Below are 23270 nucleotides of genomic sequence, written 5' to 3' on the forward strand. Positions count from 1 at the left end.
AGCTAGAGGACTCAACAATTAGCCCAATTAAGCAAATATGTATCAACCAGTCTTTGTTAAAGGAATCTACATTTTTGTAGAGAAAAAAGACAATAAGCATTAACCACTGTGCAGGGCATATTTTGACAATATCACCAAAGGAAACTGACACAGGAATTCATAAAAGGAATAAAATCTATATATTTGGGCAAATCAAGAAAGAGTTCATGGTGGGGAACATCTCTCTACTTGTTAGATAGATGCTGCCCAATTCACGAATTGCTTATAAAACCAATTACATCTCTCTAAAAAAAAAAGAGAGAGAGAGAGAGAGTTAACGTTGAATATATCATTGGAGATTAACCATGACTAAAAAAAAAAAAGGTAATTTTGGATGGTGGATGAAAACAGTGGTGTGGTTGCATGTGCCTATGCTTGAGGATAGGGAGGTAACTTCTGATTAAGGGAATGGTAGAAGCAAAAAGACACATGATTTACATGGAAGAGAGGGAAGTGAAGTTTACTCGAAGTGTAGTGAGTGTTGAAGCTAGTAGACAAGCTTCCCAAGGGAAAGAATTCAGAGAGAAAAGGGCCAAGGAAAGAACTTGGATGAAGGCAAAAGAAGAGAATCAAAAGGAAGATGCTCAAATTCTATTTCATTGTTAATTCGCTCTTTCAACAAATATTTGCTGAATACCTGCTGTGAGACAAACACTGAATAGTCTTTAGGTGACTTATAGGTGACACAACTTATAGCTGACTAAATATTTCCCACCTTAATAGAGTTTATAATCTAGGGACAGATAACATCAATTAAATAATGATGCCAATGGACATAGAAGTACAACTGGAATTAATGCTGCAAAGTAGATGAGCTGCTGGGAGAAAGCCAGATTAGGGTTGTTGAGGGAAGGGGAAGTCCTTAGAGGGCTTTAAATATGGGCATGACATAAACATAACTGCATTTAGAAAAAAAAATCACCAGTGGTCCAGAAAATAGATAAGAGAGGGGCAAGTTAGATCTGGGGAGGTGAGTTGGGATGCTGTTTCGGTATTCCAGGTGACAGATTATGGTAGCTTGGCTCAGAGTTGTGGCTAAGAAGGTGGAGAGAAGTAAACTAAAGGGACCTCATTTGAAAACTAAACAAACATGTGGGGCACCTGGGTGGCTCAGTCGTTGGGCGTCCGACTTCGGCTCAGGTCGTGACCTCGCAGTTCGTGGGTTGGAGCCCCGCGTTGGGCTCTGTGCTGACAACGCAGAGCCTGGAGCCTGCTTCGGGTTCTGTGTCTCCCTCTCCCTCTCTGTCCCTCCCCTGCTCGCACTCTGCCTCTCCCTCTCAAAAATAAATAAACATTAAAAAAATTTTTAAAAAAAGAAAATAAATGAACGTGTAGTGGAGAAATAATAACAAGAATTGATGGAGAGGTTGAGAGAAAGTCACCTCCTAGATAGATAATTGGATTAGTGCAATTGATTGGGTTGTGGTTCCATTTAGAGATCTGGTAAATGATGGAGAGAGGTTTCCAGAGGGCCGTGATGAGTTCAATTTAGGGAATGTTCAGTTTGGGCTGCCTTTGAGATTTCAAGTCAGTGTTTTTGTTTTTTTGGTTTTTTTAAAAATTTTTTTTAATGTTTATTTATTTTTGAGAGACAGAGTGCAAGCAAGGGAAGGGCAGAGGGAGAGTGAGAGAGACACAGAATCCAAAGCAGGCTCTGGATTCTGAGCTGTCAGCACAGAGCCTGACACGGGGCTCGAACCCACCAATTATGAGATCATGACCTGAGTCGAAGTCAGATACTTAACAGACTGAGCCACCCAGGTGTCCCACAATTCGATGGTTTAATAGGCAGTTGGATATATGAGATTGAAGCTCAGATGGTCTGGGATTACAATGTGAATATTCACATCTCTTATGTGAGAATATAAATAAACTCAATATAAATGAGATCACCCAGGAAAGAGTTCGTCTAGAATGAGAAGAGAAGAAGAGCTAGGGCCATACCTTGAGAAAATCTAATAACTAATAACTGGTTTAGAAGATAATGATCCTGTAATTCTCCTCAGGGAATTACTGAGCATAGAAGGAAAATAGGAAGAGGGCAGTAACACAGATGCCAAGAGAATATTATTCAAGAAAAAGAGGGGACTCGTTTTAATGAGAGCCAAATAAGGTGAAGAATAGAACACTTATTGGATCAGCATGGGAAAAGTGTAGATGCTTCTCCAGAAAAGCCTTCACTCATCTGCCCACGCACAATTAAATATACCTTCATCTGGGTTTCCATCGAGGTTATTCTGTTGCAGCACCTGCTGTTTTTATTCAGAATTATAAAAGGTATGTGCCATCTCTCTTCCTAGGAAGGGTAGGGGCTGTTTTACACAATTAGTTTCTCAGAAATTGAGTAGTTCTTTAAAAATGTGAAATGTTAAATATTTTTTGAATACATGAGTGAAACATAAAGAATAGTTAGAAGGGCAGAAAAACCCAGAGACGAGTAGGAGTGGCAAGCACTTCAGAGGGTGTAAGGATGAAGAGACCTAACAAATACCACCTTCATCCATGTCACACACGCCTGTGAGAGGGTTTAGCACTCTGGCTGTCACAAGGGTCCTTCTTCCAGAACACTCTGTTCAAGACTTTGAGTGTAGTTATTCATCTGCTATTAATTGGTCTCCTTTTTTTTTCTCTCTTTTTCTTTTTTAACCAACCTACTCTATATCTCTATCTGTGATGTCCCTGTAGATATCAGATGGCTTTGCTGAAGGACATCATTGATAACTATCAATCAGAAAACACATTATTAGCTACTGAGAACAGCAAAGGATTTGCCCTTCTAAAATCCAAATGAAACTTACCCATGAAATCAGTAGTAAATGGGCATTTAGTAAGAGGAGCTAATCACCACATGCTCTACGTTTAAATTTTAGAAATAAAATGAATTACCTTTGTCTCCTTCACTATCAAATGAAAATTTCCTTCTTCGTAGCTTACAGTTGTCTCCTTCAGAATCATTCACAGACTGTGATCGTAGTAAGAGATCAGCCTTTGTTAATGGACATGAAGATAAAATGGAAGATTATTCAATTTGAACATGTTATCCGTAACTTCTCTACTGTTTCATATCATTTCAACCACTTTGAGGCTTAACTACTAGATTGCAGGCAAATAGCTACAATACTTTGTTTCCTGGTTGTCTCTAAATTATAAAATGGACTAATAGTCAAGTAGTTTCACCATCTGATGGGGAAATCATAGTTGTATAAGTTATTTATCAGAAATGTTTAGGAATAATGTCAACATTTAGAGACAACATATTTCTTCATGTAGAATGTATTTTATGTAACTTGGTAAAGTTAAAATAAAAATAATAATTAAAAAAATTGCAGGGGGCTGCTGGGTGGCTCAGTCGGTTAAGCATCTGACTTTGGCTCAGGTCATGATCTCACGGTTCATGAGTCTGAGTCCTGCATCGGGTTCTCTGCTGTCAGCACAGAGCCTGTTTCAGATCCTCTGTCCCCCTCTCTCCCTGCCCCTCCCTTGCTTGTGCACACACTCTCTCTCTCAAAAATAAATAAATGTTAAAAAAAAATTTAGAATCTGTATTACAGCAGGGAAAAAAGTGTAAGCTAATTATAATTAGCTATGATGTTTAAATACATGGTAATGATTACAAAGTTAAATTTCACAACAATAAATATAAAGTTAAGTTCAATGAACACTATGCTGCAAGCATTTTCTTATTTGGAGCTATTTATTATTTCTCCTTCCTCCCCTTCTGGAAATTATGATCATTTCTGTAATAAAAATGGAAGCTCCCAAATAAATAGAACAAATGGAAGTTCCTATTTTCTTTATTTTCTTGCTGCTTAAACTTTTTTTTTAATGTTTATTTTGACAGAGAGAAAGTACACATGTGCAAGGAGCAGAGAGAGAGAGAGAGAGAGAGAGAGAGAGAAGCCCAAGCAGGCTACACACTGTCAGCACAGAGCCCAACATGGGGCTCAAATTCATGAACAGAAAGATCATGACCTGAGCAGAGATCAAAAGTCAAATGCTCAACCGACTGAGCCATCCAGGCTACCCTGGTTGCTGCCTAAACTTTTTATGTGAAGAAGTTATCTGGGGAGTCTGGGTGGCTCAGTCCGTTAAGCGTCCAACTCTTGATTCTGACTCAGGTCATGATCTCATGAGATCAAGCTCCATGTTGGGCTCCACACTGAGTGTGGAGTCTGCTTAAGATTCTCTCTCCCTCCCTCTGCCCCTCTCCCCTACTTGTGTTCTCTCTCTCTCTCTCTGTCTCTCTCAAATACATAAATAAATAAATAAATAAATAAATAAATAAATAAATAAAAGAAGTTATCTTGTTGTTCATCAAGGCAAAATCAGAATGAGGTTGGTGACATTAAACAGATTTTAATAAAGTACTGAATTCAAACCTTTATAAAAAATATATGCTCTTGATAACTTGAATTTCTTATCACCTAGATATTTTTCAACTTCAGTGTTTTGAAAAGAAGCTATTATCTGAGCTGGTGCTTCAGATTATGAAATGGTACCCTGGTGACCTTACAAGTTTATCCTCTTTAAGTCTCTCACAGTACCTGGGAATGACTAATTCCGGGGAGAATTAAATCTACTACCTTTTACCTAACTATTGACTTGAGGATTTTTTCCTTCCAGAGAGTATATTAGTTAGCATTAACAAAAAAAAAAAATAAACAAACAAAAAAATGCAAGAAAAAAACCCAAAAAACAAACAAAAAAACCCAGAAGTTTCAAAAGCCCTAACGTTTGATTTCTGGCAAAAAGCTATTTAGAATCAAAGCTGAGGTGATGGGGTTTTGGGGAGGAAAGAAGGAAGAATAAACTAGTAATAAATTGTAGACTGCAATTCTGTATTCTTAGCATAGTGATGTCATAAAGACACATTTTTAATAGTAGTAGAGAGTGAAAGAGACAAAGGCTACACTCTTAAAATTCACTCAAGGTTAAATTATGTGTAGAATCATTTAAAATATTATTTCTACTAGACCATATGCTATTCATTTTATAGCACTAATTTTGACTCAGGTTTAAGCCTGATTCATTTATATTTCTGTGATTTGGAAATTGTGTGAAATATGGACCTAAACTTGAGTGAGTTTAAATGTTTCATTTTTATTGAAAAGACATTGCTAACCCGTGTGTGGTATAAATAATAGCTTGGAGAATATTCTAACCCTTGTGTAAAATAAGCTCTTCTAGGGGACTTAAATAGCCTAAGATCATTCATATCTTACAAATAATTGGCACACTCAATATAAATCAAGGCTATTTTATTTTTTTTTTTAATTTTTTTTTCAACGTTTATTTATTTTTGGGACAGAGAGAGACAGAGCATGAATGGGGGAGGGGCAGAGAAAGAGGGAGACACAGAATCAGAAATAGGCTCCAGGTTCTGAGCCATCAGCCCAGAGCCCGACGCGGGGCTCAAACTCACGGACCGCGAGATCGTGACCTGGCTGAAGTTGGACGCTTAACCGACTGCGCCACCCAGGCGCCCCAAACCAAGGCTATTTTAAATCAAGTATGTCACCTAAGTGTTTCTGAAAGGTCAAATTTAATTGACCTCCTTGAAGTTATTCAATATATTTGAAAGTAATTAGACAGAATTCCTTCCCTATAATTTAGAAATTCCAAAATTAAGAGTTGGTATCCAAATATTCAGAGTTGGTAAAGTTTTGCTATATTTTGCTTGATATTGCAGAAGAATTTTGGCAATCCAAGAATAAAATAAAATGTCATAAATCCAAAAATAAGTAAACCATTAACATATACCTTTGCACTCTCATGCCTTAGGTTAAAAGTCAACTCTAAGTTTGTGAGAAAGTGGTCGGAAAACTCGGGATACATATCCAAAACCTCTAACAAGTCTTCTCTCTGGATCTTATGCAAGTCACAGTACGTGAGAGCTCTTACATCTGCATTAGACTTTCCAGGTTTGGCATAAAGATGAACCATTTCTCCAAATATATCGTTTTTCCCTAAAAATAAATAAATAAATAAATAAATAAATAAAGGAGGTAAAAGGAATGTGAACTTAATGCTTTCTTTCTAAAAATACAAGGGGACCAGTGACCAATCCATGGGCCAAAGAATTCAAATGGAAGATCCCCTGGCCAACAGACACTAGAGCCTCAAAATTCTAGTACCTCCTACTGATTGCCTCAGTCATGTTTGTTTGCTGAGTGGTATTTTACCTCTTAACATACTGGTCCTGATATAATGACTATTATTTCCATGTTTTGATTTTTTGGCTACATGCCTAGAAATGTAGCAAATATGGCTTTAGTCTGCTATGCCTTACATGGCTAGAAAAGGGTCTTGCCATCCAGTAGGTGTGGTTCAATTTTGTCAATCCAGGAATATGAGAAAGGCAGCAGTGAGTCAGATTCACAAACTTTCTAACTCAGGATGGTCTCCAGGGGTGATGGCAAACATGGGGGTATAGTGGCACACTTTCAACACTTAGAGGACTAGGGGTGTAATTTGAACATACCTTGTTTCCTTTACTAACCACTTTCAGATTTGCCCGTAATGACTCTGTCCAATTATTGAATATATCTAGCTTTATTTATAGTCTTGCTTTTTACCAAATGGCCTTTACTCTAAAAGTGTGTCCTCCTTGCTTTCTTGCCAAACCTGGGATTATCTCAGTGTCTGGCTTCTGATGGGTTCTCCTCATCCCCTCTCCCTGGCCACATGCCACCTACTTTTCCAGGCTTTGTTTAATACTGAGGATGATGACAGCAACAACAAATGCTTATTAAGAATTAAGTAGGTGCCAGGCACTGTGTCAAATGCGTAGGTGAATTATCTCATTCAATCCCTAAAATAACTTCATAAGGAAGTTACTCTCTATTATTTAAATACTATGACTATGAAAAGAAGATTGAAGAGGTAAACTGATTAGACCAAGGTCACCTACTTAGTTGGGTGAAGGGAGGGAGAGAGTAGCCATGTTTAAATCCCATGCATTCTGACTCCAGTCAAAACTTTTTCACACTTGATATGTTTATCTCCTCCCAATATTTTACCTGAATGTCATGGCCATTTAGGTTTTTCTGTCTCTGAATGTCAAGACACTTAAAAATTATAGCTGTGAAATAAATGCTTAATAACTACCAATAAATTATCTATCATACATCTTTTAAAGATCATCAGTGTAAAATGGTACTTTCTTATATATATCCTGAAGCTTCTTTTCAGATTTAGAAAAAACTTTTTGGATCTGTTAAGTTATTTTTTGACAGACAAGCTTATATATACCCAACTATAGAAACTATCAAAGACTTTTAAATGATAAAATTCTAACCAGTCAAAAAATGCTATAATGTTCTTATTTTAAATGTGAATTTAATGGGTAGAAATCAGAGAGCACATCTCTATGACAGAAACTGATATGGGAGAGAATATATTAACTTTGTTTTAAATAAATACTTAGCTTCAAAATGGAACGAAGAATCATAATTTGTGAGGATTTTAGGTGCAGATTTACATGGAAATGGGGACAGAAGAAAAGAATCTCTTGAAATTCTTTATAGTTTTAATACTTCAGTGTAGATATTGTCAAAGAAAAGCTCTCAACTAAATTCAGCATGGGCTTTGCATCTTAATTACTTTACACGACTGTAAAAATGAGCAAAAACTAAGCCAGTCAGCGTGTACTGCTTAACTACACTCTAAAATTACTGTTTTATAAAGCAAGAAGTCTTGTTACCTCCCTGTAGAAGGTGGGGCAGGCTCATTCTAAGATCAGGAAAGCACTGAAGCATGCTTCTTCCCTGGCAACATACAGAGCAAACTGTCAAGGCCGAATGTGGTGAAAATCCAACTTACTATGTAGCCACTACCTGATTTATGTTTTTATTCTTTGCCTTATGCATCTTGTCAATATGGGATTTTAAAAAACCGTCATTAAAATAAAATGATCAAAATATATAGGAATCACTCAAATTTCTTTGTCCTGTGCTAGGCCATACTCTGGTCCTACTAGGCAGCAGAGAAAACAGACAACATCCTGTCCTTTTGGATGTTGACATCAAGAATCTAGTGAAAGGAAGTCATTGAATTACATGTTCATTATCTAAATGGACCTGGATTTAATCCACAGGAAAACAAAAAAGGGCAAATGTTCACAAACATTGGGAGAGGATATTCCCTCAGGGAGACTGAGTCTTAAGGCTGCTGGCTAGGTGTTAGGGACGAAACACTGATCTCCTTTCTCTCTGCTTCCTTCCTCTTCCCCACTCTTCTAACAGTCCAAAGAAATCCTACAAGTTCACACTGACTAAATTTGCTTTTGAAGACACAGATTGGACAGACGGACATTCTTTTCCACCCAAAGCAGTTTAATTAGCTAGTAATTTTAATTTCCTCAACACCTTTATCCCTGAATGCTAAATTCATAGCTCATAGTTCATAGGTCATAGTTCACAAGTAAGGACTATGTAATTCCATTTGGTGGGACACAGCAAGTAAAAGTGCAGAGCATATAGATGAAACCTATCAATACATAGACACAGTTCATGACAAGGCATTGGCACATGCTAGCAAGTAACCCACAATGGACACATTTTATTTAAGGCGTTAAGGGATCCGAAATGAATCCAAGGCCCTCCAACATGAAAAGCGAAATGCTAACTCTTTTCATACATTTGGGTTCTGATGTTTAAGTAGCTTCCAAGAACTAAAGAGAGTCATGGAAGTGTTTACACATTGGAGGAAAAGTGAGATAGTCAAGAAAACGTATTTTCTGCAAGGTCAATTTGATTTGAATTGAATTTTAAATAAAGCTTTAAAATTACTATCAGTCTTAAATAGTACTCATAAAGAAACAGATCAATCCTTTTTTTCTATCATTTTAAAATACACATTGCACTAGCTAACAACTGAATCTGTCACCATCCAGTTCTAAAACACTCACCCAGAATAGCTACCACAATGTCATCTTTGAGGATTTCGATGGAGCCTCTGGATAAGAAATAAAGTGCAGTGAGAACATCCCCACAGTGAACCAGGGTGTCTCCTGGAGGTGCATGGGTGGTCTTGAACTTCATTGCCAAAGCTCTAAGGCAACCTTTACTTGCCCCCCGAAAGGCTTTGCAGTTTTGCAGCAAAGTCTGGTTGAGGTGTAGACAAATATCAGCTTGTAAACATTCTGGGAAACCCTTTAGGACCTGAAGAAAAAACATAAAGAGTTTCATACTACCAGTGCACAGGGTACATCCACTTGAAATAAAGTATATTTCTTGCTCCCAGAACTGCAGGTGTAGTCATTGTTACACGAGTTCTTACAATGCTTCTACCTTGCCAACCTTAATGAATACTTGGTTTGCTAAACATGTCAGAATTTTAACTCAAATACTTGTTCTCTGAATTAACTGCAGGCATTCAGACTCAACACAAATGCTGTCTCATTAAAATGTGATGCTGATGTTTCACACTGCTTCTCATTCCCTGAATTATGTGAGGTAGCATCGTACTGTGCACATATATAATGCAATGTGACAATTAATAAGACATAACTAATGAGAGGCGGTACAGCTAGGAAGACAACCTTTTGAAGGAATCTCAAGTCAATTTGGATTGCTATCTCTGGTATACATTTTAATTATAATTAGCAAAAATAATGATCCTGAAATAGCCATGGCATTTGTAAATGTCATATACAAGAGAGTGCTCTTAGCTAACAGTACGTGGAATATTTATGTTTCATATGCACACTATTAATACTAAATATTTTGATAAGCACTGAAAATAGAGAAAGGGAAGGATAACAGCAAACATACTTTAAAAGTATAGTTCTGTTTTCAGAAATGGAAATCGTGCCAGAGTTTACAATGCAAACATAAAGCTTCTAACAGCACTACTGTTTTGACAACTTATTCAGTAACTGATTTAAAACTTGTAGAAGAGATTAAATAATAACTTGTGACAAGTGCTACTCAGTTTAAACGGAATAAAATTGTATATTATTTTATAAAAATCCCCAGGATATGGGCCAAAGACACTCAACTCTTACTTCTCTTTGTGTGTCTTAGTTATCTTGGGTGTCGTATCTAGATTTTAATTCTCATGTTGACTTTCCTCTGTCATTAAAAATAAATCCATTTAAATATGCTTTGGAGTAGAGGGAGGAGGCAGCACACAGTACCTAATAATGAAATTTTAGGATTTTCTAACCTTTGGGTCAACCTTGCTATTGCTGTCCGATAAAGCTAAAAATAATCATGAATCATTTGTACAGATAATTGAAATGTATATGGTCCATAGGAGAACTTCAACTTAGATCCTATTTGAGTTTCCTTACACTTATTTCTATTTTACATGTTAAAGCAGCCACAGGTCTACTGCATCTGTAGGACCACTGTGTGATGCAATTGGTCAGACCAGTTGTGGTATCATACAAACGGATCAATTAGAGACCTAAAACATGGCAGCCACTATCTGCAATTTTGTTTCCTTCATGGTAACATCACCCATAGAAATGGGTCAAGGGTGTTTTAGAAGAAAACTCACAGAACATGAGTTCTGGTCATGAATTTGCCACAGGTTGACACTTGTGCAAGTCACTTGATCTATCTGTGTTTCTTTACCAGAGAATAAGAGCTTTTACAATTTTGAAAATTGCCGTAAGTTACCAATGCATAGTGTGCCAATTGCTAGATACCGCTTACCCAGCTCCAAATATCTGTAGGAATTCAGACATTTGTCCCGAAGTTTCTGTATTACCTGGCTCAGACCTGAAAGAAATGAGCCTTCCTCTGAGTTCCTGGGCACTCATCTGAACCTCTGTCTTTAACTCTCCCTTTCAGACTTTGTCTACATGACTGGACTTCTGCCAGATTTCCTGCATGGACGGAAGACCTCTCCAAAATGATAACTTGCCTAGTCTTTGCCCATTTTTGCTTTGGGGGGGCTAGTGGATCTTTCTGCACTCTGTCAGATCCTACACAACCCAGCTCCTCTCCTAGAGCCAAACCTCTGGTACGTCACCGATCCCTCCTACATGGGATTCTTTGGCAAGTTATGCTAGACTAGAATTGAGTGATGTTTGTATATAGTTTTCTGAAATGGGACCACTTTATTTGGAGGTGTTACAGTAGGAAAAACCCCAGTTCACTGGTCTTCCTGCACACTTTTCCTCCCTGAAGCCCATTGTTGTGGTCTTGGCATGATTTTCAGATGTCCCCAACCAGGTAAAAATGTAAAGGGCCTCACACCAAGTAACAAGTTAGACATGTTTATTTTTCTCCTAAGATTTCGCTTATTTATAATAAGGCACAAAAAGACATTTTATATTTCACATAAATGGGGAACTAGCACTTCTACTATAATAGCTGGAATGAGATTATTGAGCTTATAGCTGCTATTTCTGGCATTTTCCTGAAGTTCCTCCATTACACTTTCTGAGTATAGCTTGCTTATAAAAGGAAAAACTGTGCATGTGTGTGTGCGTGCACACGTGTACACAGGTGTGTATGCATGCTTTGAATTGGAAGGTACAGATAAGATAGACATAGGGACTACTCATTTCTCTGAGCACATTAGATGCGCTATGGAATCAGACAGGCATGAGCTGAAGTTCTAGTTCCATCACTTACTAGTTGGGACTTTGGTTGATTCAATTCAATTTCTTGAGATTCAGTTTCTTCAATTGTAAAAATAATTAATAATATCTACCTCACAGGGTTGTGCTCACGATTAAATGTGATAATGTATGTAAATCATCCTATCCATTGTAGATGTGCCATAGACAGTTTATTTCCGACTCTTTTTTGTCATACATATTTGTTGTTCCTGAAGAGCTGGTAAATTATCTTTAGCCAGAAATTGAGATATGAAACATCCAGTGTATTCTCCTTGGTCTCTGGTGAATAGAAAATTCACCACTAACTTTTGTGTTCCATTGTCTCAACAGAGTTTAAGACTTCTTTTTTTCTCTCCTCTTTCTAACTTCTGTTTCCTGTTTCTGACTTGTGTTAAATGTTTTGGCTTACTTGCACTTAGGTTTTCACTGTGAGTGTTCTTAAATTCTTTTTGAGAGTAGGCATTTACTAAATTAATATAAATATGTTATTGGAATTCCGATATTCTTAGAAACACTCAGAAGACCATGAAAGGCTCTTGGGAAAGTCTTTCAACTTCATTCTACTCTCTTCTCAAGTGTCCTTGTTAAGTGTCATTTTCCTAGCATTTATCCTATCAGATGTGACACCCACTGGAAAGACTGGTCTCAAGTTGGAGGTACCATAGAGTTTAATGGAGAAGTCTTTGCTTGTCCACAGAGAAGATACACACCTGTTAGCATGAAGGACTTGTCCAGATTAAGGAATTGTCCTGTGGGGTTAGTCCTTCACTGACTTTCTTGATTTTCTTAAGTCAGTTATGTAGATCACTCAAGTAAAATTCCATTGAACTTAATATTTAGTAATTGAATGTCTTACTAGCCCAGAGATTTAAATGTCATACATAAGTCAGCAGCTTATGTATGAATCTGGGGCATGCCTAAGTAAAGAGACTTTATAAAAGCAGAGTTAAAAGACAGAAACACTAGAGAAATAGAGGTAGAAGAACACTGGAAAGAGTGACGCGAATGGGGTAGGTTTAAATAGTAGTCATTGGAGACACCCATTTCCATTGGTCCCAGCAGTGTTCCCTTCCTTACTTCCAACTGATTCATTGTACTTTTATTTGTCAGTTTTAGTTCCTCTGCTAAATTCCCTGGCACAGAACTTCCTCATTTAACACTCAAATATTGGCATTTTTACCAGGCCTAGAAGATCTGGTAGTAAAGGGTAGCTATGTCAAACACACAGGTACAAACTAAGACACAAGCTGGCTTTGTGATTGTTAAAATTATTTCTACTCCACGCAATATAACCTTCTCTGTCAAGTTCTGAAGCTCTGAGGGTACACAGCACCTTTCACTGTGTATCTTGAGTCATTATTTATTGAGTTAATTAGATTTCAAAGACCAAGGAACATCACAGAGAATCAAGTTCATGGCCTGCAGCTTGGAAAAGTAGCTCTCACTCTTTTAGCAAATATGTAATAAGTATCTACCCTGTACCAGGCACTCTACTGGGTATAGAAGCATAACTATGAAAACACACACACACACACACACACACACACACACACACAAAGCAAACAAACAAAACAACAACAAAAAACATGTTCTGAAAATATCCCTGAAAATTTACCTAAAGCCCAGATTTAAGTGCCCAGATTAAAAAAAAAAATATATATATATATATATATGTGTGTATACACACACACACACACATATATATATATATATATATATATATATATTCACGATTTCCCATTGTTTGCTCTGCATGGACATTTATAGCACACATTTGGACATTTATAATAGACATTTATAATACCAATGGTTGTTCAAATGAACCCTCAAAATACAGTTAGTTAATTAGGTGAATGAAAAGCTCTCATTTAACTTTTCTAATATTTGCAGTTATGAGGGATTTTTTAAACTTTCTGATGCTCCAGAAAATTTTTTCAAGGCTAGTAAAAATCTCATGTCTTTTTTATGGTATAAGGTCACTTGAATATTTTACAAATGTAAGGTTATCTCCCCTTTACTTCACTTTATGTGAATAAAACTTTTTGGGATCCTCAAATTATGTAAGACAAATGAGACATTCATTCTTTTGAGTTTGAAATGCTTTCTGTGATTGTTAAAAGCAATCAACCCATAGTTTAGTATCAAAGGACCCAAAGTTTAAGGGCATTCAAACAAGGATAACCCAACAATTACAAAATACAATAGCATGATCAAATCAAACTAAAACTCTGAAGAATCACACAAAGAGCAAAAATGGAAATAACTATTCCATTGTAGGCACCTATCAAACATGATTAAATATTAATTCAGAGTATTTAACTTTACACTAAACTTCCCTCAAATGTGAATTTGCTGACACACACCTAATGGAATAAATACTACAATACTGTTAATATTTGTAATTATGCAGTGTGTGAAGTCAAATTTCTTCCACACTGAGCAATGAATACAAAATTTAGAAAGGAATGGTGGCTGAGGTTAATATAAACCTGCAATTTCTGATTTGATATGAATGTGCCCATCAAAAGGACATTAGTCTCATTTTCTTTTTAGTGAGCAGATCTTAAATTAAACTTTTATACTTAGTATAGTATACAATTATAGTACCTAATTTATGTATTGGGGTTTCAGTGAAAAACAAGTTTGGCTCAAGTCTATGACAGATTATAATTAGAAAAATGTGTCCAGGGCTTCCATCAGTGGAGTCTAAGAAAACAGATATTAATGAATATTAATTAAGATGATTATTATTGTCTTTTATATATAACTATTATATCATCCTTCAGGGTGAGGGACTGCTGTCCATTGGATTTTGCTCTGGAAAAAGTTCTCTTGTAATCATACTTCAATACAACTTTGTCTTTTAACAGTAACTATATGTCTGGTGGGTAGGGCAGGTGACGTATAGTCTTAAAGCCACATTCTCTTCCCCATCCAGAAGTTTAAGGCTTCCCTTTATTCTATGAGTCTCCACGGTCCTGGCCTCACCCCTATGTGATTAAAGGAAGGTAGAGGTTGCAAGAGAGAAATGTAGTTAGTTCCTCAATCAACTTTTACCTGGATGCTGATAGGTAAGGATTTTCAAATTAAGTTAAATATTCACAATATACTCTATTATTCCTTCCTCAAATTTAAGATACATGATTCAATGTCTGCTGTTTATTAGGCTGGACTGCCAAATACTCTTTTATGGTGGGTATACTTTCTAAACTCTGTTAGAAGAAATCAACAATGGAGTTTTTTTTATGAAGATGTTCTCCAGACACCATCTATAGTGTTTTAAACCCTCTATGTGCTCTGGAAAAAATCACAATGTATTTTCTTATAGATATCCTCTATCGAGATAATATTGGAAAGTTGGTTTATGTTGTAATGAATGCATTTTTATTTGTTTCACTTAGCATAGCTGCAGAGAGGAACATTCCTAAAGGCAGGCTGAAAAGAGCACCGTTGAAGAAGACAGTCTGTGTCAAATGATTCCCCTAAACAGCAAATTAATCTTATGAATAAGTTTGGTAACTATGATAACTCACATTAGGAAATTTTCTGAGGGGCTTCTCTGGTTCATTAAATACACTTAGATCTTGACAAATTAGGATTAATCAAAACACAAATTAGCACTCCCCTTGAAACACTAATCCTCAAGTGTGATTATCAAATAGAAGATGCAGGCAATATATTAAATCTTAAATCTCTGCCCTTAAGACTTTATAGCATTTTCTGATTCTGATAGAATCACTGTTTGCCATGTGGGCATTCAGCATTTGATAAATCCTTACCACTTACAAGATACTGAACCTTGCTTTTGTTGTTTCTAGAAACTCATGCATTCCCTAATTTTGAGGTCATCCCAGATCATGTTATTGCTATGGTTATGGTTTATCATTAAGGAATAGGAAACATATATTTTTCATCTTTCCTTGGAGATTACATGTTTAATACTTCATGTTTACCCACTGATCATGAGAAGTGGATTATTTTAGGAGTTATAAACATTCAAGTGTATGCAGCTGTGGTCTGAAGCTCAAACTGCTTTGCTATCTGCTTTCTTATTTTACCTTCACGTGACTAATGAGAATAAGGAGTTATTTTATTGTATAAGGATACCATATCTGGCCAGATTGTTGGCAAAGCAAAGTATCCTGCAATCCATGATAGGGGGCTTTATAAACCTTGAGAAAATTAACTAATTTTAAAAATGTAACTTTTCCACATTTGTCATGTCACATGGTTACATCATTTAGAAACAAAATCATGAACAGAACAGAAACGTGCCACACGCAGACAGGGAAACCAGTGTCATAAATCCTGAACCACTTTTGATACAAGTAATGATTCCTTGAAAAATGAAACAGTTTTCCCTCCTGCTTCTTCTCCTTGCCTCTCTCAGTTAACAGCATGATATGTGAGATGCGTCTTTGCTTCCAGAAGGACAACTTTAAACTGACTCCGATTAAGTCAGGGTCAAGGATGAGTTGGAGTGTGGGTAATGATGAGTAGGCAGAAAGGATTTATTGCTTTTACATCCATGTCCTTGTTACCCAGATTCTGGAGTTCTGCTGACTCAGCAGAAGACTGATTATTTTTATTTTATTTTTTTTAAAAAAGGTGCATTAAGATGTATGCAGTAAAATCTCAAGGGAAACCCACGGAACCCACTAGGTTTTCTTAAGATAACAGGAGGAACTCGGATACTGAGAAACAATTGCAGGACCTTCCCCTGAACCCAACTCCTTGAGAGAGGGAGCAAGGGCAGGCATTAACAGAATAAATTACAGTGGGGTCTATTGGATGCTTTGAAAACACTTCTTCCAAAATGGATGAATTGTAAATGACCTGAGCTCACTCACAAAGAAAGGAAAAGGGAGTGCAGTCTGCCAGGTAATGAAAAGAGTGATTTAAGTACCACCCTGTACTTGATATGCTGTCTTGAACTTAAACCTAGTTTTGTTTTCAGAAACCTTTCTCGTGATAATATTTTAGAATCAAATGTTTTGATTCAACTTTATATAAAACATAGAGAGTGGTGATTACCTCATTTTTTATATGTGAAAGCTTAAATATAAATGCATTAAGGATTTTATTTGTGGAGGAACTAAGACTTCAGACTTAGTCTAGGGTTCCTTCAACTATTTGACTTACCACAGCTGTCCATTACACTGGATTTCTAAAGTTGCGTCTAACGTGGTGACAAAACATTCCCCATTCATTTCATTTATTGGTTTTTATCAATAATTAACAAAGAATAGAAATGTAGCATAAATGTCATTTTCACACTGTACCAGTTAGGGTATTTGTTCCTTCGAATGGTTAGGGTCAGACAACAATTCCAATTGTTTCCTAGAAAAAGTGATGACTATATCAGCAACTACCAAACTTTTCACAAAATAGGAGAAGCTCTCAAAATAGCAGAAGTTATCTTCCTCCACCTATCTGATTCCTCTTCTGTAAAATGTATTGATTCTTGCTACCCCGGCACTCTAATAAATGTTTCAGATATTGTTCCTACACATTTCTACTTCTGCCAACTGAATTTTAGACCAGCTGTGCGTGTTCTGAAATCTATTTATGCCAGCTGTACTTGTTAGTGGAATCAGGTAACTTAATCATGTTGCACATAAAATAATAAAATATGTGTAAAACAAGAGAGCAGTTTCCTTCATCCCCATGAAAATAAAAAGCTAAATGCTTTGGAAAGACTTAATAAAGATCAGTCATCTTAAAAATTGCAACTACAGATTGTTTTTACATTAAGTGTATGTGCTTAAACATTTATAAAAGTAGAAATGTTATATAGTCCATTAACTCTGACTATAATCCAAAAATTTTAAAAATTATTAAAACATGACCAGAAAATCAGAAATACATGGATATAAAGAACCATACTTTATGATAACCTTTGGATCAAAGAAGAAATAATGCAGAAAGCAATAAAAGGAGAAGTCATACCAAAACCGATGCAACCACAGAAAAGCTTGCATTGAAAGGAAAATGTACAGTCTTCATGCCTTCGGTATTACAGAAGAAAGACTCCAACAATAAAAGACCTTAATACAATCTTGAAAATAATAGACCAATCCAAAGGAATAAAAAATGGGGAATTAATGAGGGCAAACTCTGGAAATAAAAAGAATAGTGGCAAGTATAAATTAATGCAAAGGCTAGTTCCTTGAACAACATCCAATGAAATTCATAAATCTTTTGAAAGCCTGCTAAAGGAAAGTAGAAAGAACAAAACATATAAGTTTAGGAATGAGAAGGCAGATGTACCTGCTGATACAGAAAAGACTGGGTTAGAAGAGAACCCTACATGCCATTTTACAACTCTGAAAGCCTAGATGAAATGGACGAATGCTTCACAAAACAAACATTACCATATTGGCCAAGGAAGAAAAAGAGTAAATAAATACCTAGTAGAGTTGAAATGGTGATTAAAGACCTATATGAAAACCTCCAGGACCACATGGTTTTACAGATAATTTCTTTCTAACATTAAAAGAGCATATAAGTGTATGCCATATCAAAATAGAGGCAAAATTCTAAATAATTTACTAACCAGCAGAATCAAAAAAGAATAAAAAACTCAGTGACCAAGTAGCATGTATTTCAGGAATGCAAAGATATTTTAAAAGTATTAGTCTTAATGGTGAAGTTATTTTTATTGAAGTCAGCTATCTCTATTCAAAATTGTTTCGGAAGATCTAATGAACTAAAAATCATAATACATAGTATTTAAAAAGAGAGAATGAATTTCTTTCTTTTTGATGCTGATATGACTGCACACCTAGAATATCCAACATAAATGCTCAAGGAAAATCCTCCAAAACCCCAAACCAAACCACATTACATTAAACTAAGAAAAAGTCCTATCAAAACAATGTAGGGAATGTACTAGGTTGCTGTAAAGAAGATAGTTTGACTCCTTATTATCTATACACAGGTAAAAATGGAAATGTGTAATATATGTCATTTGTTTAACTGACTATGCTGTACAAAGTTGAAGAATAAATTTAATAGCAAAGATAAGAATTTCTTAAAAAAATTTTTTTTTAATGTTTATTTTTGAGCGAGAAAGAGAGACAGAGTGGGCGTGGGGGACAGGCAGAAAGAGAGGGAGACACAGAATCCCAAGCTGGCTCCAGGCTCTGAGCTGTCAGCACAGAGCCCGACCCAGGGCTCGAAACCACGAACCGTGAGATCATGACCTGAGCCGAAGTCAGACGCTTAACTGACTGAGCCACCCAGGCGCCCTCATACATTCTTTTTTTTTTTTTTAATGTTTATTTATGTATTTTGAGAGAGAGAGTCTCTGCACTGTCAGCACAGAGCATGATGCGGGGCTCAATCTCACAAACTGTGAGATCATGATCTGAACTGAAATCAAGAGATGGACGCTCAACTGACTGAACCACCCAGGAGCCCCAAATTATATACATTCTTGACATTGTTGGTAAATCTTGATATTGGTTACAATTTCCGACTCTCATTAGCCAGATCTGACAATCTCATCTTTGGATTATCTCAAATGTCAATGTGGACTTTGTTGTAATTGAATGAAAACAGTCATATATCTTATCTGGAAGAATAAGAACTCTCAAGTAGCCAGGGAAAATAAGAAAAACAAGATTAGTTAGGGTTGACCTACTTTGTCAGATATTAAAGCATAGTATAAAGTCACTAAGTACAAATTATTATATTGCCATAGGAATGAACAAATAGAGCCAATTTGAAAGTAAAGATACGTATACCCATTATATCTGACAATTTAATGTTTAAATAAGATGGTATTTTGAATCAATAGAAAAATAATGACTTATTTACATTCTACCTTCTATTCAGACAAAGAAAATAATCTACAAAGCTACATTTCAAACAGAATACAGAATTTTCTTTCTAATCACACAACAAAACTTACAAGCAAATCTGGCACACTACTTGTATAATCCGTATGTTTCATAGGACCTTTGAAAATCAGGACAAGATCTCTGAACTATAAGTTGACTAACTGGACCATATTTAAAATAATTAAAAAAAACATTTTTAAATCTGTAAGATATTTTTAACAAAATCAACATATTGAAAAGAGATTAGAAACAAATTGCGATATAGATGACAGACAAAACACTATTATCTATAATTCACAGAGATTTCTTATAAAATAAGAAAAAGGTAACCAAAAAACTATGCAAAAATGCTACGTATAGGTAATTTATAGAGGAAACATCTTGATTAACCATACATGCTTTATTATAAAGCTGTGACCTCAGTGTTTTGTGTCTATTGTTCAATATGAAGCACTGGTCATTGACAAAGCAGACGAAATTAGAGTCAGATTCTGGGCTAAAGTGCCCATCTTAAAATACGACTAACACCCCAATTTCCTGGCATCCACACATAGTGATTCCACTGTTAGAACAAGCTGAGGGTGGGGCGCCTGTGTGGCTCTGTTGGGTGAGCGTCCCTCTTGGTTTTGGCTCAAGTCATAATCTCACAGGTCCCAAGATGGAGCCCTGCGACCAGCTCTGCGCTCATGGTGCAGAGCCTGCCTAGGATTCTATCTCTTTCCTCTCTCCCTGTCTCTCCTCTGCTTGTGTGCACTGCCTCTCTCTCAAAATAAATTCATAAACCAAACCAAACCAAAAAAAAACAAAAAAAAACCAAAACAAAACCAAGATGAGGGCTAGTAGAAATGGAGCTCTATGATTCAAATACAAGAATTATACCTGCACAGAATGAACCTTTGACTTATCTTCTCACCCTGGTAGGTGTTTCTAGCTACTGATATGTTTCAGTTCTGTGGTGGTGTAAAGCATTGTGATCTAAGAAGATTCCAGTGGAGTGGGAAAAAAATGAACTGCAGCACTTATATAAATGATTTAGCATAGCTCCAGAGTATGAAAATGTACTATCTTAGGTGCTGGAGCCTGAATAAGAATGATTCTTATCAGTTCTTAAATTGAGTGTAGACTTCTGGGGGTGACCCGCCTGACCAATAGGAGCCCCAAGATGCAAACAAAAAGAGGCTTTTAAGGAACATCTGCTATAAAAGAGGCAAGGATTATATATTTTTTCCACTCACACTCATCCACACGGATAGCATAATGTCTAAACCAAGAAAACAATTAAAAAATATGTCAATTCCTTAAGTACTACTGCCTTAAGACTATAAGAACAATTGAACTGGATGAACTTACTCTTGTTTGCTTTTACCCCTAAAAACTGATATAAAAAAACTCTGACATCTGTTTGGATGTATATTAAAAAAATAAATTAAAAAAAAAAAACACCTAAACTCTGACATAGTGGGTGGACTATTAACATATCCATTTCTTTCTTTCTTTCTTTTCTTTTTTTTTTTTACACATCCATTTCAATATAAATTTACAGGTTCCTGCAATGTCTCAGATAATTCTCCCACTAAAGAAAATACTGGACTTTATTTTGTGAGAAATTGTGAATGGCTTGATTTCATTAAGTTTGATAAATGCTGAATTACTCTGATATTTGAATTAAAAGGGACTTAAAGTCATATTTACAGAATGTTGTAAAGCTAAATTTTGATGTCTTTCTGTATTTTTTTAAATTATAGGCTAAATCTGTGTTGAATAGTAAGTGATCTCAAACTGAATGGAGTTTGAATTACTCCTGTGCTTCTAGGACTCCAGAGAAAGTGTTTGGAAACGCATCACATGCTCCAGCAGGAGGAGATGCACTCTAGAGTCCTGTTTGAATGGCACCATTATTTCAAAGAGCTAAAAAAATTGGACACATCATTTCCACTATCCTATTGTTGGGAGAAGAACATTACTAATGAATGCAAGAACTGCAATACGTTCACTGCCTCAGTGTGGTGTTTTTGCAATGACTGTTTTTTCATGCATAAAGCCCCAGGCCACGTTGTCATTTCCCGTGGTTCAGGAACCACCGAAGATAAAATCCCACTGTTAAGAGCTCCCTTTGCACAGAAGCAGCATGGTGCCAGCCGTAAATAAGTCCTTCTTGATAACGGTTGGAGACAAGGATGAAGTGACCATAATCATTTGTGAAACATGATGGAGCACATACCATTTGGGACACGAAAATACCAGATGCCTGTCTGAAGTCTGCTATTGTGCATGTCAGGGGGCTCCAGATGGCACTTACTGTTCTGTGTGCTATTTTTGAGACTTTAGAGTAACTAGCTTGGTAAAAAATAGGAAAGACATGCACCTTGCCCTTTCTAAAGCACATATGGTTCAGGTACTGGCTACACTAGGCAAGCACGTGTGCTAGGAGATTTCTTGCTAGCGAGAAACTTTGCTGCCTACACAGTTTCTGTAGAGCCAGGCAGTTTCTGTTAACTAATCAGCATGCAGATGAAAACATCTTCTAAAGTACATTGTAGACAGCTATTTTAATACAACTCCTAAATAGTAGCTAGGTATTTCCTTACAGAAAACTAAAAGATGTCTCACCAGTCCTGATGGGATGAGCCCTGGGTGTTGTAAGTGATGAATCACTATATTCTACTTACTGCTGAAGCCAAGACTATACTGTATGTTAACTAACTTGAGAATAAAAAAAAAATAAATAAATATAAAAAAAATAAAATAAATGCAGGTTTTTGCCAGTCTCCATGCCCCATTTTCAAATGTGTGAATTTACTCACTAGTCTGTGTAGAGAAGAAACGTTTTTTTTTTTTTTTTTTTTCAAATTCAGCAATATCTGCAATGCTTTTTGCAGGCTGACTGCTGGTTTTGAAACTATGCTTTTTTGTTAAGAATATTACCGGTCAAACAAAAAAAAAACATCAATGCAAACTATACACCGATATGAAAATTGTGTTGTGCTATTGGTATCTTTAAATTTAAGTGATTTTCTTCTCTGAAGAATTCCTAGAATCCTTGCCTGCTAGAGGGGTAAATATGAGGCTACCGTATTTTTAATCATGTTTTTAAACTTTATGACTAAAGAATCAAAGGTTTTCCATTGACCCTATTTATCAACTTGGCTGCATAAAGGATCCTTAGAAAAAGTTAAAGGGGGATGAAAACAATATGGTAAAAACAAGCCATGCTGTTCTGTATATTTTGCTTAACATTTCCAATGGGGTTTAATGTCACAAGGACTGTTTCTATATGAGTGGCTGACTTGCACAGGACTGAAAGAGCTCATCATTACCTTTCACTATGGTGTATCAAAATAGACTGAGTGGAGGAGATTTATATAAAGGTCTGGCATAGATGAAGTCATTTCAGTTAGCATAGAGAATGGGTACAACAAAGTGTTTGATGGCGTAGAGTTAGATCATGGATGCAGAAATAATCAGTATTTGTAGTTAACAATTAAGTAGAGAGTAGTCAGCAGTCAGTAGTAGTCGTAGGTAGGTAGTAGTTAGTACTTAAGGTCAATAGGTAGAGTTAACAGATGATTCTCTGAGGGATAGCAGAGGAGCTGGAGAAGAGCCGTGGAAGGAAATGAGATTTTCACTAAGATGCTTCTTAGACATCACATCAACTCCAAGGAGTAAGAATTTCTATTAGACAATATGCTTATTATTTATTTGTCTCTTCTCCATTTTGATTGGCTTTGTTTGTTTGGGCTATTATAAATGAATGATTTGTCACTCCGAGTCCTATTTTGGTTCTAAGCATTTTTAGCCTACTCAGTTGACTC

General features: G+C 36.2%; 1 protein-coding gene across 3 annotated transcripts in view; it reads right to left on the bottom strand.

Moving 5' to 3' along the window:
- KCNH7 (potassium voltage-gated channel subfamily H member 7) overlaps positions 1-23270 on the bottom strand; it is a 484953-nt gene that overhangs the window by 25281 nt on the left and 436402 nt on the right. For all 3 annotated transcript variants that reach the window (XM_043576908.1, XM_043576909.1, XM_043576907.1), the window contains 3 exons: positions 8948-9200; positions 5800-6005; positions 2926-3025 (listed from right to left, as the gene is read on the bottom strand). In XM_043576908.1, the coding sequence (XP_043432843.1) occupies positions 2926-3025; positions 5800-6005; positions 8948-9200 (559 nt within the window). The remainder of the gene's footprint in view (positions 1-2925; positions 3026-5799; positions 6006-8947; positions 9201-23270) is intronic.

The sequence above is a fragment of the Prionailurus bengalensis genome, chromosome C1 (genome assembly GCF_016509475.1).
Source record: "Prionailurus bengalensis isolate Pbe53 chromosome C1, Fcat_Pben_1.1_paternal_pri, whole genome shotgun sequence".
Lineage (NCBI taxonomy): Eukaryota > Metazoa > Chordata > Mammalia > Carnivora > Felidae > Prionailurus > Prionailurus bengalensis.